Source organism: Taurulus bubalis (genome assembly GCF_910589615.1).
Source record: "Taurulus bubalis genome assembly, chromosome: 5".
NCBI lineage: Eukaryota > Metazoa > Chordata > Actinopteri > Perciformes > Cottidae > Taurulus > Taurulus bubalis.
In genome coordinates this window covers 24088954-24105463 of record NC_136593.1, presented here as the reverse complement: position 1 = coordinate 24105463, position 16510 = coordinate 24088954, and the positions used below count along the sequence as shown (strand labels likewise).

The following is a 16510-nucleotide window of genomic DNA, read 5'->3' as shown; positions in this document are numbered from 1 at the left end:
TCCATCCAGCCAAACTCTATGAAGAAAAACAATAGTTACGACAACGTTACAGACATCAATCTAGGCTACAGGCTAGGCCAACGTTATAGGCTTATTTATTTGTGGACGTGGTCAATTTGCAGGCATCGTGAAAAATGCAGAAATATGCATGATTGATAACATACAGCAACACACAGGAAACTGGTATTGGTTAGGCTCGCATCCCTGGCTCCGTGATTGGGTAGTGAGTCTAACGATATATTAATCTGAGCATCCTCATTGGCTTTTCAGGATGAAGCATCAAAATAGGGTCAAAAACTATTTTACTGATTTGTACTCGTTAATTTGCTTCATAGCTGTAAACTACATAAACAGATAGACGTGTAAACCTTTGTGCACATCTTTTTTATGCACTCACAGATTGGAAACTATTTGTGCAAATCTTTTTTTCCTGCTCATCTCTTTTCAGATTCAGAAATTATGTCTATTTGACATTGAAACATTTGAATACATTTGTTCAGAATGGTTTCACGCATTCAGACGTTTGAATGTATTCACAAGAATTGTGTTCACATATTCAGATATGGTGACACACAGCTGTAATACTTTTGACCCTCTTTTGATTCCATACCTTTCACTGCATTTGTGGCTTCTATTTTGTCCGCTCACCTGTGTAGCTGGGCGTTGAACACATGCATCACAGAGGGAACCACATTCTGTCACTAGATGGTGTAACTGTCCTCTGTGTCTCGTATTCTTTAATGTCCACATTTTACATCGTCCCTGTCTCTCCACTGTCTTCCTTCATTTTGAATTTGAGCTGCTGTAAAAACGTCATAAGCATAAGCAGTGATATAAGACAAATACTTTAATTAAAAATGTTATATTTTACCGGTTTATTTTGCAAGGCTGTGTAATGTAGACTACTTGTTTTGTTTATAACATATAACATATATGTACTATGTCTTTCATGTCAAGTGAAAATAATGTCTGTACTAGTGAGAAAGTGAGAAATATTTTTCTCAAGAACGTTGTTCAACTAGGGATATAAAATCATTTTCTCATTGGCCGTGGGTGAGACTCATCATATCAGCCCACCATCAAAACCCAACCCCACTGGTGGACAGGCCAAAGTAAATGTATCATCAGGGTAGTTTTTAAGAATATAACTTTGTTCTTGCTTCATGTCCCCTTTGACTGTTGGTGAATCTTTATCCTGAGATCCACAGTATGGAACCAAAGGATGTAACACGCGTTGCCCCATACCATACCTGCCTCCTACGGCAAGGCAAGGCAAGGCAAGTTTATTTGTATAGCACATTTCAACAACAAGGCGATTCAAAGTGCTTCACATAAAACCATCAAAAGCATCAAAACATAATGCAGATTTAAAAACAGTTAAGAAAACAGTCAAAAAGCAAAATAAAAGTAGAAAAAGCAACATAAAAAATAAAAGTTGAATAAAAGTTGCAGTGCAGTTTAAGAAATAACATGCAGTAGTGAGATGCAGTAATTGAATCTGGTTCAATTAAAGGCAGCAGCAAACAGAAAAGTCTTCAATGTGGACTTAAAGGAGCTGAGGGTCTCAGCAGACCTGCAGCTTTCAGGGACCTTGTTCCAGATGTATGGAGCAGAAAAGCTGAACGCTGCTTCTCCATGTTTAGTTCTGACTCTTGGAACAGAAAGTAGACCCGTCCCAGACGACCTGAGTGGCCGGGATGGTTCATAAGGTAGCAGCGTGGTAGTGCAGGCCAGCCAGTCGCATCTGAGATCTCAGGGTGCTGGGCTCTGCCTGCTGGTCGTCCTGTTAGTCGTCCTCCCACATCCCGAGGGTGTGAATGCCTCTTCGCCTTTGCAGCGAGAGAGTTCCAGGGAGGACTACCATTTGAGGTTTCGTTAACAGCTACACAGCCCTCCTGTTTCTTATTAGGCCTGGTGGTGCTAGTTAGCTGTGTCTTAGCTTGCATTTGTACAGGATTTTGAGTTCATGGTAAAGTGGTATCATTCTGACACAGTCCATTTACCTCCACGTTCACTTCTATTCGGTGGATTTTTGTTTCCAAAACTGCAATCTTCTGCAGGAGTTTGTAGTAGTTGTCCATGGAGAGGGATGGCATCTTGCTGTTCTTTAGCTTTAGCTTAGCTGCTAAGTAGCCTTTAGCTTAGCTGCTAAGTAGTCTATAGCAATTTATCTTTAAACCAGCGGAATTAGGGCAATAGCCAGTCAAATCTATAGAAAAATAGAGTCCCAGTGGTTTTCAAGTGTCCGGGAGAAAAATGCAAACAGATGCGAGAGCAAGCAGAAAAGCGTCTGCACAGAAAGAAAGCGTCTGTACACACGCAAGCTGTTTGAACATTTGATAGCTAGTCCGGCTATGCACAGGCTGTGGTGGCACTGGCATTCATGTGGAAAAATAGGCTGCAAATCTAAAAGAGGATTGCATTTGGTTATGAAAATAAAACAATGAATGTTGGTCTTGACCACGAGCATTTAACAATAATAATAATGATAATAATGATATTTAGTGATGTAGCACAATGTTAAGTGGTCAGTAGTGTCTGACTTTCAAACATTAACTAGGGGAAACATGGGAGCAGTTTTACACAGCTACAGTTTATATAAGTGTTTATGAGACAGACATAAAATATCTGATCAAAGATCTTTTCTTCCCTCCTAAATGAACCTTGGAGGACTTTAGCAGTTCAAAACCATGTCAAATAGACGACATCGTCGAACCCAGTTACATAACTATGTTATCGATAGAAAAGTTAATCATTTATTTTTGCTCTATTGTGTTATCAGACATGTAGCAATATTCGCTAATAACTAGGCTTCTTAATGGTTGTGTTCAATGTTCTTTTTACCACAAAAGGGAGATAAAGTAATCTAGATGTTAGCTCCAGACCGTACACAGCAACATTGTGTACAATGTAATGATATGCATGGAGTGTTTAGGGACAGCCAGTGTCATTATTCAGATGGTCAGATGGTCCTTGGACAGTTCAGTTTCCATAAATGGCCTTTGGGAGAAGGAGAGGAGTGGTTAGTGGAAAGTTGCAAAGCTAGCTAGACATGGAGTGTTTAGCCTAGCTTAGCATTAAGACAGGATGCAGGGGTTAACAGCCAACCAGGGTCCGTCTTGTAAAAACATTATCAATTACTCCCATATGACCGGGGGTGGATGAGATCCGCCCTGAGATGCTGAAGGCGCTGGACATTGTGGGCGCTGACACACCTTTTCAATGTCACATGGGGGTCGGAAACAGTGCCCATGGACTCGCAGATCGGGGTGGTGGTTCCCATTTTCAAAAAGGGGTACCAGAGATGTGCTCCGACCGTTGGTCGAACCTCAGATTTCAGAGGAGCAGTGTGGATTCTGTCCCGGTTGCATAGCAGTGAATCAGCTCTTTACCCTCGCAAGACTACTGGAGGGGTCCTGGGAGTTTGCCCAACCAGTCTACATGTACTTTGTGGACTTGGAGAAGGCTTTTGACCGATATGACAGTATAAGCAATGGGCTTAATTACTTTTCAAAAAAGAGTCACTCGTCGTGATGATTATCTCATAATTGCTGGTCCCTTGGCTCAGAGTTTACTTCAGATTGTTGTTTTGGTATTACAAACTTCTATGACTATTTGCATTCACTTTCATTGTTTCCAGTAGCAGCAGGAAGCAGAATTGTTTTGGTTTTGCTGCCTTGAAGTGGCCAACAATTCAATTAATGGCCCTATTGCTTAAAAAATACATGTCCTACGTATTGCTTCTTCAACAGTCTGGCCTTCAAAGCCTCTATCATTTCTGCAAGGGCAGTCCCTCGGACATGAGCTGATGTGGACTCGTGATGGGGAAGCGTTTGTATTGCCGCAAAAGCTCCTCAGGGTTTTCCTTCTTCTAACATCTGTTAAGTTAGAAAATGTCTGATGGTGCGACACCACTTTGACCGCACAGACCCTCTTAACATGCCACGATGTGGTCTACATAATACATATTTTTTGATGAAACAACACTGATGCCAGCCTCACATTATTTTGTATTAATCTATAATATGTATGTTCCAGTTGCAGTCTCTTCTAATGCTCATAAACACCTGAATCAGCAAGGACATTGCTGAGCTGTGTTCCTGTGGTAACACCTGCTGACAAATGACAAACATAAAAACCCCAGCTTAACAGTGTTCAGGAGAGGACAGGAACACACTAGAAATACTCCCATATTTTTGAATATTCCAGGTGAAAGCGTTCATGTCATAATCTAAATTGAGTCATATCTTGAAAAAAACAGTTTTTCAAGCCGTCTCTGCCATATACCAAAGCTTATCACCATATGTCGGTTCAGGCCTTATGTTACTTATCTTATCCCCTTCTTCATAAAGAACATGCCATTATTTCCCACCTCCCTTTCATGGTATGTGAGGAGGACTGGTGTCCTGCTCCTCATGTATATAAGAAGATTGCAAACGTGTACACATTAAGTTCCTTCTGAGGTCCTCAGGTAAGCTTGCACTTGGAATTCAGCTGTCAGTTCTTGTAGAGATTTAGCTGTAGTTTAGTATGACTCAGTTTTCTGACAAACGTATACGCAGTGCTTCCTGTAAGCTTGGGAATAGTGCTGCGTTGTTTTTAGGACTGGAAGCGAATCCTCCAGACATAGTTCAACTTCCACCTGCACCATGGGGATCACAGGGAAAGAGCACAGTGAAGCCAATCCAAGATATTAATCTAGAGACATTTCTTCGTTAAGTTATTTTTTTAAGAACATGGTACAGGTACAATTTATGTTATTGCTGCTAATATGAAATTCTGAAACAACGTGAAATTAGTTACATTTATGTATGACATTTTTGGGGTAACTAATATATAGTTGACTTATTGTTTGACTCATACAAGCACAAACATTTTAAAGAAACTATGATAGTTCACAGTAGTGGAGTTATTGTGCACCAACTTAAAATTGTTTTACAGGCCATATGCTTAATAATAGTTACAGTCAAGTTGTACATTTTGTACAATTTCTAAGAATATGCAATCATATTAAATTAATTGTATTTGTCTTTGTGTTTTTCTTCTGTTTATCAATTCTAGAAAAAATAAGTTTAAGTCTTGAGTTTGGAAAATCAAGATGACGAAGTTCACTCTTCTAGCAGGTAAACAGTCATCATTCCTCAGTGCTTTATGTCCCCTGTTTTGATCAGATCACATGATACATTCAATTTAATTTATTCTCAAATGTGTACCTATTTATAGGCATGTGCCTGGTGATGTGCCAGCTGGGTAAGTTACACTTATAAGTAAAGATTAGGACATGTTCATACACTTTGAAGTTTGTATTGACACTGACTTAAAGTGTCTGAAGATAAATAGAGGTTATGTGCAATACTGACTTCTGATTTGCTTTCACTGATATCCAGCTACTGCCTCCAAGATGGTGTGCTATTTCACCAACTGGTCCCAGTACAGACCTGGCACTGGGAAATACACGCCCCAAAATGTGGATCCCTTCCTGTGCACCCATCTGATTTATGCTTTCTCCATCATCAACAACAAAAACGAGTTGGTTATCTATGAATGGAATGACGAGACCCTGTACAAGAGCTTCAACGGCCTGAAGAGCACGTAAGAACTTGTCTTTCCGTGGTATTACATACTCTCCCAAGTGAAGCTTGAGCTTCAATCTGTGTGTGAATGACCAAAATTTAAATGTGAAATTTAAAAATCTCAGTTTATATATGTATACAAACACTGAGTATGATAAACAGGCCTTTGTCAACTCAATTATTCTGCATTAAACACATCATACCATGTTTTAAAGGAACCCCAGTCTGAAGACCTTACTGGCTGTTGGTGGATGGAACTTTGGCTCAACTCAGTAAGTGTTTCTACTTTGTCTATCAAATGTGTGCTTCTTTAAAAATATCCTAAACAAGGCATAGATTTAGACAAAAATAGAAGCATGAGATATGTCAAACACATGATCAAAAGCTCACGTGCATTTCAGTTTAAGTCCTATTAAGAGCTAAACAAATTTCCCCAGGTTCTCCATCATGGTGTCCACACCAGCCAACCGTCAGACGTTCATCCAGTCCTCCATCAAATTCCTGAGGACTCATGGATTTGATGGTTTGGATCTGGACTGGGAGTACCCTGGATCTCGTGGAAGTCCCCCAGTTGACAAGATGAGGTTCAGTCTGCTCTGCAGGGTGGGTCGTGAACTCTTGAGTTTAAGGAACATATGTATATATTCCATTGTTAACACGATATTTACAAAATCGTTATTTGTCTTTACTTGCAGGAACTTGTTGAAGCATACGCAGCTGAGGCCAAGGCCACCGGCCAACCTCAGCTCTTGGTAACTGCTGCAGTGTCTGCTGGAAAGGGAACTATCGATGCTGGATATGAGATTGCTGAGATTGCAAAGTACTGCAGTGTTATTGAAAATGCTATTATATTAAATCAATACAAATGTTTGATGACAGGCTGGCTCATTAGCTAGTGTTAATCAGTATTTCATATGCATTCCAGGCATCTGGACTTCATCAATGTGATGACCTATGACTTCCATGGTGCTTGGGAGCGATCCACCGGACACAACAGCCCACTGTACCGCGGCTCACATGACAGTGGTGACCTCATCTACTTCAACACTGTAAGGGGGCATTCACATGTCAGATTATGTGTGTCCTCCAATCCATTGTTGTCAAGTGCGGAAAGTTTAATTCCATCCGTGCACAAGCATTCCCCGTCGCTTATTTTTCAGGGTGAGACCGTCCCCGCAAATCAAGTGACGGGGAACAACTAATTACAGATGGCAGATATTTTTAATTTTTTCCAGAAATATCAGTGTACGGTAAATATATGGAGGAAAAGTTGCATATTTTATAAGTCTGTAAGAATTACCCAGAAAATGTCATAGTGATGTAATTAGTGTATCTTAGCTTGGAGTTGGAGACTAGATGTCAATCAAATAACCATAATTCCATACCATATGCCAGAAACAGGTTTAGTATTTCCTAATAAATAGTGAGTAAAAAATACTCGGATGACCTCCTGCATTCAATAGTATTTTTGCAGTATGCAAGCCAGTATGCTTTTCTAGCTTTTCTGAACCCAAGAGTTGGGCATTTACCAGTTCCTAAGGGGATAATGCAGTCGTATTAGCCGGGACACTAAAAGGGGACTAGAAGGCTATCACAAGCCCCCAACTTTATGGAAGTGCAATAACAAGTCCGAATACCTTTTTCACGAAAAGCAGTGAGTTGCTCCTGCATGCATCAACAAATCCAGATCATTCATCCTTTCCTTTCCTTTTCAGGACTTTGCCATGAAATACTGGAGAGACAACGGCACCCCAGTGGAGAAGCTGATGTTGGGATTTGCTGCTTACGGCCGTACCTTCCGTCTGACATCATCAAACACTGGCGTTGGAGCCCCAGCTAGCGGCGCCGCATCAGCCGGCCCATTCACACGTGAAGCAGGATTCTGGTCCTACTATGAGGTAGAGTATGAATTAAATAAAATGCATACTTAAGTAGAATGTATAAACCGATTGAACAATCCAAGAGCATTTCTTTATGCCGGTCTTTCAGATCTGCACCTTCCTGAAGGGTACCACCATTCAGTGGATTGATGACCAGAAAGTTCCTTATGCCAGCAAGAACAACGAGTGGGTGGGATTCGACACCAAGGAGAGCTATGAGATCAAGGTAGCTATCACATCAATACAGAGGGATTACATATTCAGGGTTGGTGTGTAGGGTGGAATTCAAGAGATAGATACATTTTTTACTATCTTTTGTCTGACTTGTCTTCTTGTTTAATCCTCAGGTCCAGTACATGAATGATATGAAATATGGCGGTGCCTTTGTGTGGGCCTTGGATCTGGATGACTTCAAAGGAGAGTTCTGTGGAGAGGGAAGCCATCCTCTGCTGTACCATCTGCGCAAACTCATCGATGTTGGTAAGACAAGATTAACAAAGTTATCATGTGCAGTGTAAAGGTCTTGGCAGGTTTTTGATTCCATTTATACATGCTATATTCTAACAAAATTGACTTTTTGGTTTAATGTTGTCTTTCTGTGCCTTTCACTTGTCACAGAGATGCCTCCACTTCCAGCAACCACAACCAGGAAGCCTAGTGTTACTACCACAGCGTCAGCCACTACCACAAAACCGGCTTTTACCACTGCGGCATCAACCTCCACAGCAACCCCCAAACCCAGTGGAACCACCGTTGTTCCATCCACCAAGACTACTATCCCTATCCCAGGACGTGACTTCTGCAAAGACAAAGCCGACGGCATGTACCCCCACCCCACAGACAAAGCCAACTTCTACATGTGTGCAGGAGGCCGAACCTATCTGAGGATGTGTGGAGCTGGTACCATATTTAATGATGGCTGCAAGTGCTGTACGTGGCCCTAAGTGCTACATAGTGTAAGACTGTCACTGATTTATATCTGGATATTGCTGAATGCCTCTGGGATAAGATCTTTTTGTGCTTTTTGACTATAAAATGCTGCTACATTGTAATGTTTAGAGTATGATCAATCCGAATAAAAGTAAGATGACAGATCAAATATTTGTTTGGCAAATAGTTAATTCCAAAAAATAAGTTCTTAATCTCACACTACACATTTCTATAAATTGTATATGAAGAATTCAACCATTGTATATTGTATACATTGTATATGTATAAATTGTATATGGAGAATTCAACAAATAGTATAAATGTTGAAGATTATACAACACTTATTGCCATTTCGTGGAGTTCAAATGGAGTTCAAGTTCAAATTCCCTTCTGGTTTGGAAATGTAAACACTGTAGCAGAGATGTCTCATTCGGAAAATGGTGAGGTGGTCTTTGCGTTGGCATAGATGTTTACTTTCCCACCTGATGAAGCCTGTACAGTTGTGTACTCTCTCTAGCATGGAGTGATGAATGAAGTACGAACGGACACGTTTCCATCCAACCAATTGATTTTATTCTGGTAAAAGCAGAATGCTCCAACAGCCAACTTTATGGCAACAAGTACAACACGGACGTATCTTTTGAAGCTTTAATCTGATAGTGTACTTTAACACAGATAGTGTGGTGAGCTGTGCAAACAAAGTCACAAGCATCAAGTAATCAGTAATTTGATCATTTTGATGTTTCACTTTTGGAATTTAGGATTTTGTAGGGTTGGTCAATTTTGAAATACACCGTACACTTCGCCTTCCACAAACCATAAACTCATATAGACAGTTTCAAATAAAGCATACATTTTTAATGGATACTTTAAAGTTTTAAACAATAAATCCACATCTCAGCAGAATTGCACTTATGATTAGCCTATAAGTTCAATGGCACAATTCTGCAACATTTGATATTGTGCTATTATACAAATATACAATGCTGATAATAATACACATTTTATACAAATATAAATACAAATATTATACAAATATAACATTAGCCGCTAATCTATGGCATTTTTGTATAATAACACAACAGCAGTCACAGTGGGACATTTTCACAACTGTATTCAGCATCGCTTGTATTTCTGCACGAGGACCTTTGCATTCATACTTTGTTATTTAGAGAGTATATCTCTGATGAACGCCTGCCGGAATGCGTTGCTTCATATTTGGTTTTACTCCTCACTTTATCACACATGCCCTTTGGCACTTGGCACTAGAAGTAAGGAGCAATAAAAACACATTTAGGTCATTGCTGTTTTTGCTGCGTGGAGTTGGCTACTTGTGTTTTACCACTTCACTAATTGTGTTCAGTCAATAATCCACTATGGTTTAAGACTATTCTTTGAAGTATACTGTATGTAAGATACTTTGAGATAAGTATGTGAAGTATGTGAAGAATGCTAATTGAAAGATAGTTAGCTATGTAAAGAAGAACATGATGGACACACCCAAATAGAAATCCCAATTGGTTTCTGGGCATTGCATTTACTCAAAATCTGCCATATCAATGCTTTGGTGTAATAACATGTACTTTTAGGTTAAGGTTGCGAGAAGTTCAATTCAATTCAATTTATTTTGTACACCCCAAAATCACATTGACCTCAGAGTGCTTTTTACCATTACACATCCAACATCCTCTGTCCGAAGACCCTCACATTGGTACAGGAAAAACTCCCCTCCAAAAAAACTTTAACGGGAGAAAAAAAGAAAGAAACCGCAGGATGGACAAAAGTGTGATAGATGTCATGTGTACAGAATGAACAACATAACCGAGTTACAACACCATCAATGCCTATGACAAAGGTTGGAAAAGAGAAAAGTTGGAAGCTGCATGCAGTTGCTATTGAAGGTGAATGGAAAGATAGAAAGTGGTTACAATAATTGCATACAACTTAATTTCTAGCTGCTGCTTTGACCCACCATTTGTGGAGTTTAACAACAATGTTGTTTACATTCAGTGCTTCTCACCAAAACAGTGTGTATATCGTGGATTTCTGAATGTATTTTTGTCCTAGTAAAACATTTCAAAGCTGATTATTTAAGTATATTTCATACATGTTTACTGGCCTAAGGTCGTTTTCTTCTTCAATGGTGCATTGTAGTGAAGTACGGCGTGATACTGCTACCTGTAGTGGAATAGTGAGACACTACTGGTAATCAGTGGTGGGCCGTGCAATCCCTACATGCGCATTTAAATCACTGTTAAACAGCGCGCGTGCTTTGCCGAAATGGACCATAATATTCTTTAAGAATTCTGACAATAAGTATAAATAATACCGGCAGGTTTCTACAGTAGCCTAGAACGGACAAACCAAACACTGGCTCTAGATTGGACCATTTACTTTTTCAATTTTTGACATTTTTGCTTCAGCCATTGTAGTTCTTTTCCACACTGGGACCACAGGAGACGTTTCAGTTGCTTACAATCTGCAACCTCAGACAAAGCAGGTAACTATAGGCACTGGCAATTTTGGATGACAATTTGTCATAACCTAATAAATACTTTTTTATTGAATAAATTCATAGACAAAATGGTTAATGGAGTACAGTAATTTTGTCAAATCTGTAGATTAATCAGTATGTTGTTGCCCCAATATCATACAAGACTAAAACAACAAAATACCTCTTTTCTTTTATTGTTTAATTTGTCATACATACTTATTCTTTATTTTAATTCATTATTTTACAATCACGAGAGATATGACTAGTTTGTCACCAGCTGCCATCGTCGTATACTTCATATCATTGGGGTTTGAAGATTACACCTTCTGTGTATTTGATATTCGTTCTCTTTGTTGTCGCACCACTCAGTGTCCCAGAATGCTCCTCACTTATCTCCAAGTGAATGTAGAAAAACAAGCTGCCAGCTGAGAAACATCTTGATGGGCAACGGTCAATGGCAGTGTCCAACAAAGGACAGAGATAAAGTAATTAAAGCTGTTAATCTGGGAACTAAAGTCTACGTATATCAATTTATAAAATAATGTATTTGTTTTTATTATTATGAGTGTGCAGTCAGTGAAAACACATTAAGTTAAGTTTAAGTTTTTTTTTGTCACTTCCCTTTTCTCTAGTCCAGTTGTCCAGTTTAAAATGTGACAAATGTATCAATAGTTGCAGCTACCAGACTATGAATCAGAATCAGAGTCAGAAACCGTTTATTGCCAGGAACGTTTACACAAACGAGGAATTTTGCTAGGCGGAAGGTGCATACATTAGACATGAAACGTTAGACGAGACAAACAAATATATGCACTTTACGCTGGCTGTGCATGTTACTCACTAGTCCACATGTGTAAATCTATGACGACCACGTGTAGCCCAAAGTCATTATATTGCTGGTTGTCAGAGCAATGCTGAAAATTAAACTTTAGCATTTCAATAATATTTAACTGGATCCAGCTAATGTTGGGGTTTTGCAGGCTAAATAATTGATTTTTAATGATAAAATATGAATTATCAGTTGACTGAAAGTAATTCATTCATTCATTTAAAAGTGATGTTTTAACTTCCCATCAAGTTACAGTACAGTAACAATGACACATTTATCCAAACTGAAATATCAGGACTATGATCAGATGAGATGGCATTTTTGAATCTATTTACAGACTTAATGTATAACCGGTTCATGTGTTGAATGCATGCTGTGAATAGAGTACCGCACTCTGTAAATTATTGTCTACATATCCTACGGTTCAGAATATGCAGGATCTTATCGAAACATGTTCTAATAACCACAGCATTTATCACCCCAATGTATCAAAGGCTGCTACACCTCCTCCTTTCTCTGTGCACAGTCGACTGTATAAAAGGCCAAACTTTGCTGCGGTTATTTGGGTCTCTGGTCTTGTCCCAAGGTGAGTTTACAAGGGAAAACAATGCCTCTAAGATTTCATTTTTATTTGTGATCATCTTGTGAACGGTTTATTGTTGTTGTTGTTTCCATAATTGATCCTGTTTCACTTTGTGTCAACTAGTATTCCAGTGTTGTGAGAAGTGAATTCAAGATGACCAGACTTACAATTCTAGCAGGTATTTATCTACATTTTTGTGCTGTATTACTCTTCACTAACAGACTATAATATCTATAATGTTGTCATCCTGATTGTCCATACTGTAATTCTATAATGGTGGTCTATTCTGTACACACGGCATCTATTTCCTGGCTGTCCGTCCGGTGAGAGGAATCCTTCCTCTGTTTCGCTTCTTGTTCCTCTGACTTTTTCCCCGTTAAAGGGTTTTTATCTCAAATTAAGGGCCCCAAGGAGTGAGGGTTTGTATGCTGTACAGATTGTAAAGCCTCATGAGGCAAATTTCTGATTTGTGGTATTGGGCTATAGAAATTGAATTGAGTTGACTGAAAGGCACAGTGTGTAGCATTGAGGAGGATATACAGGCTGAATTGAAATATTATAGTCACAAGTATGTTTCCTTTAGTGTAGAATCACCTAAAGTAACAGTAGCTCCTACAGTAGCTCAGAAAGGACAAACCAAACACTGGCTTTAGGGAGGGTCGTTCACGTTTTTACGTGATCGCTGTAGTTCTCCTACGCACTTGGCACATGGGAGAAGGTTCTTATTGGTTGAGATCTGCAACCTCACAGCTACATGCCACCAGATCCAACACACTGGACCTGTAATTTATTTTTGGGCTAGAGCTTTTCTTTATCTAACCGTTTCTTTTCTATATTCTTCAGGCCTATGTTTGGTGATATGCCAACTGGGTAAGTCGTAAAACCTTTTGATCAACTGGCAACATTTGATCTGAATTTTCATTTGAAATTACTGGACTCAATGCTTCTGTAATGTTCCTTTACTCCAACACAGGATCTGCCACCCAGATGGTGTGTTACTTCACCAACTGGTCCCAGTACAGACCAGGTTTGGGGAAGTACATGCCACAAGATGTGGACCCCTTCCTGTGCACCACCCTGATCTACGCCTTCTCCATCATCAACAGTAACAACGAGCTAATTACCTATGAGTGGAATGATGACGTCCTCTACAAGTCTTTCAATGGCCTCAAGACCAAGTAAGTGTCAATAGTTTAGCTTGGTCAGAGGTCAGGCTAAGCTAGCAGAAGTTCAGTGCCTTGCACAAGAGGCAGGGTACTGCTTGCTGAAATTGGCACTTTGCTTTAACAAGGATTCAAACCCAGATATGTTTTCTACTGTAAAATGTCAATAGACTACTTGAGTCTGAACGAGCGATTGGAGAAAGTGTGGTGGGAATGACCTATCCTCTGTTTTCCAGAAATCCTCATCTGAAGACTCTACTGGCTGTTGGTGGATGGAACTTTGGTTCAGCACAGTGAGTAACATTTCAAATCACATGTAGTAACCACTATATTCTTGAAACATCCTGGAAGTTCAATGACGTCTTAACTGTCCAAAATGGTGGTGAGATATAGTCTGAATATAGTAGGATAGTTTTTGTTGTTTTGGTAGCTTTCCTGAAGGAAGATTTAGTGGATGTTATCTTTAACATACAGCAGTTAGCTACTTACAGAAACAAATCAACAATAGACAGCTAGCCAAATTGTGTGGTCTTCTAACTTTGACGTTTCTACTTAAAACATATTTCCAATTAATACAATTTCAAATATTAATCACCCCCAGCCTCTAAAACTGCGGTCAGGTGTTTTTCCCAAAGGTTAAGGGCCAAAGGCCAAACGCTGTTGGTCATCTATAGCAAAAAGGTTTCTGAATCGTACCAAGTATGAAAACAGAGCATCATCTTCCTCGCAGGTTCAGCATCATGGTGTCCTCTCCAGCCAACCGTCAGAAATTCATCCAGTCATCCATCAAATTCCTGAGGACTCATGGATTTGATGGTCTGGATCTGGACTGGGAGTACCCTGGATCTCGTGGAAGTCCCCCAGGGGACAAACAGAAGTTCACTCTGCTCTGCAGGGTGGGTACTCCTGCTTGAGTTTCTAGCTGCAATTCACTGCTACTGTTGTAGGGTTTAGATCATATTGACTTCTATCTTATTTACTCTTTGGTCTTTATTTGCAGGAGCTTGTTGTTGCATACGCAGCTGAGGCCAAGTCCACCGGCAATGCTCAGCTCGTGGTAACTGCTGCAGTGTCTGCTGGAAAGGGAACCATTGATGCTGGATATGAGATTGCTGAGATTGCAAAGTGAGTGTGCTTTCATTTATGCTTCTTAAGAGAGATAAACTGTTCTACAAAGTTGTATTAAATGAAAATGTCCTTTTCCCCTATCTCCAGGGAACTGGAATTCATCAATGTGATGACCTATGACTTTCATGGAACTTGGGAGCAATTCACTGGACACAACAGCCCACTGTTCCGTGGATCACAGGACCACGGTGATCTCATCTACTTCAACACCGTAAGTTGACATTGGGTACTGGAGATTCAATTCAGTTCATTTTACAAAGCCCAAAATCACAAATACAAATTTGCCTCAGAGGGCTTTACCATCTGTACACATAACATCCCTGTCCTGGGACCTCACATCGAATTTAGGAAAAACTCCCCCAAGAAATGAATGTACTTAGGGGTACCTAGCCCTTAGTTTCACTTCAGCTCTCCCATTAAATGTTGTAGGACTATGCCATGAAGTACTGGAGAGACAACGGCACCCCACTGGAGAAGCTCAATATGGGATTTGCTGCTTATGGTCGTACCTTCCGTCTGACATCATCAAGCACTGGCGTTGGAGCCCCAGCTAGCGGTCCTGCAGCAGCCGGACCATTCACACGTGAAGCTGGATTCTGGGCCTACTATGAGGTATAGTTCAGATAAGGCTCAATATGGTGTACAGTATATCAGTTACAGTGGCATTTAATGGCCTGCTTGAAAGACAAAATACAAATGAAATGTAACGCGACACAAACCTCATGATGTCTATGGTCTAGATCTGTGGATTCATGAAGGGCACCACTCTTCAGTGGATTGAGGACCAGAAGGTTCCCTATGCCACCAAGAACAGCGAGTGGGTGGGATTTGACACCAAGGAAAGCTATGAGACCAAGGTATGTGGCATGTCAGCTCTAGAATGTAAATATTCATAACAAATCCAAAGTATTTACACCAGTTTATTTTTGATGTTTGCCCCAATAGGTGCGCTACCTGCAGGAGCAGAAGTTTGGTGGTGCCTTTGTGTGGGCCCTCGATTTGGATGATTTTGCTGGAAGATTCTGCAGCGAGGGTAACCATCCTCTGCTGAATCATCTCCGCAAACTTCTTAATATTGGTAAGTCCAAAGCATTTTTAAGCAGAAGTTTTCCTTTAAAGTTATTACACTATGTTTTAAGACGGATAGTAATGTTTGACATCTTTAGTGGTCTAGTGATTAACGATTATTACCCCTACTATTATCCCTTCAGGATCAATTATCTTTGGCTCTCATAGTAAACAATCCCAATGAGTTTATTCTTATATTCTTATAGTTTGTCTTATTTAAATCTGCATCCGATTTTTTGTTACCAAGTTACTCTGTAATATGGGCCTGTAACGTGTAGATGACATGATGACATTTTACAGTCATTTGCCATATAAAAAATGACAAATGTTAATGTGTTTATTTGCTTCAAACACCTTCCTCTCCTTGTACCGTTCAGAACTGCCCCCACTGCCCCCTACCTCCGCCCCCACCACACCCAAACCTGGTGCTAGCACCACCGCCCGTCCAACCACCGCCACCACTACCACCACCCACGCCCCAGGATCTGGCTTCTGCAACGGCAAACCCGACGGCCTGTACCCCCACCCAGATGACAAGAACAGCTTCTACATGTGCGCTGGTGGCATCACCCACGTGAGACAATGTGGAACTGGATCCATCTTTGGTGACAGCTGCAAGTGCTGCGTCTGGCCCTGAGCGGAGACAATGTGGATTACAGCTGATGCAAAACTCAACTGCTAAATCCAATGTTAAAGTTCTCTTGTATCCTCTGTGTATACAATCGTTTACCTAAATTACTCTATAATTAGTGTTGTATAGATATGATGTTTTTTTCAATACATAAAATATGTAACATCCATTGCAAATTGCAATCAAAAGCATTGAAGTACTTTGGTACACATTGTTTCGTACTGGCTCGTC

At 40.1% G+C, this 16510-nt stretch overlaps 1 protein-coding gene across 1 annotated transcript; it reads left to right on the top strand.

Moving 5' to 3' along the window:
- Nucleotides 1-6010: 6010 nt before the first annotated feature.
- Nucleotides 6011-16285, top strand: LOC306737096 (acidic mammalian chitinase-like; the record flags this gene model as incomplete). The annotated part of the gene is made up of 19 exons (XM_079218799.1): nucleotides 6011-6176; nucleotides 6269-6393; nucleotides 6499-6622; nucleotides 7289-7471; nucleotides 7563-7679; nucleotides 7801-7933; nucleotides 8072-8353; nucleotides 11247-11362; nucleotides 12413-12467; nucleotides 13133-13159; nucleotides 13263-13467; nucleotides 13689-13745; nucleotides 14183-14348; nucleotides 14453-14577; nucleotides 14668-14791; nucleotides 15010-15192; nucleotides 15321-15437; nucleotides 15526-15658; nucleotides 16026-16285. The coding sequence occupies exons 1-19, from the start codon at nucleotides 6021-6023 to the stop codon at nucleotides 16283-16285; spliced, it is 2688 nt and encodes an 895-aa protein (XP_079074925.1). The 5' UTR covers nucleotides 6011-6020.
- Nucleotides 16286-16510: the final 225 nt, after the last annotated feature.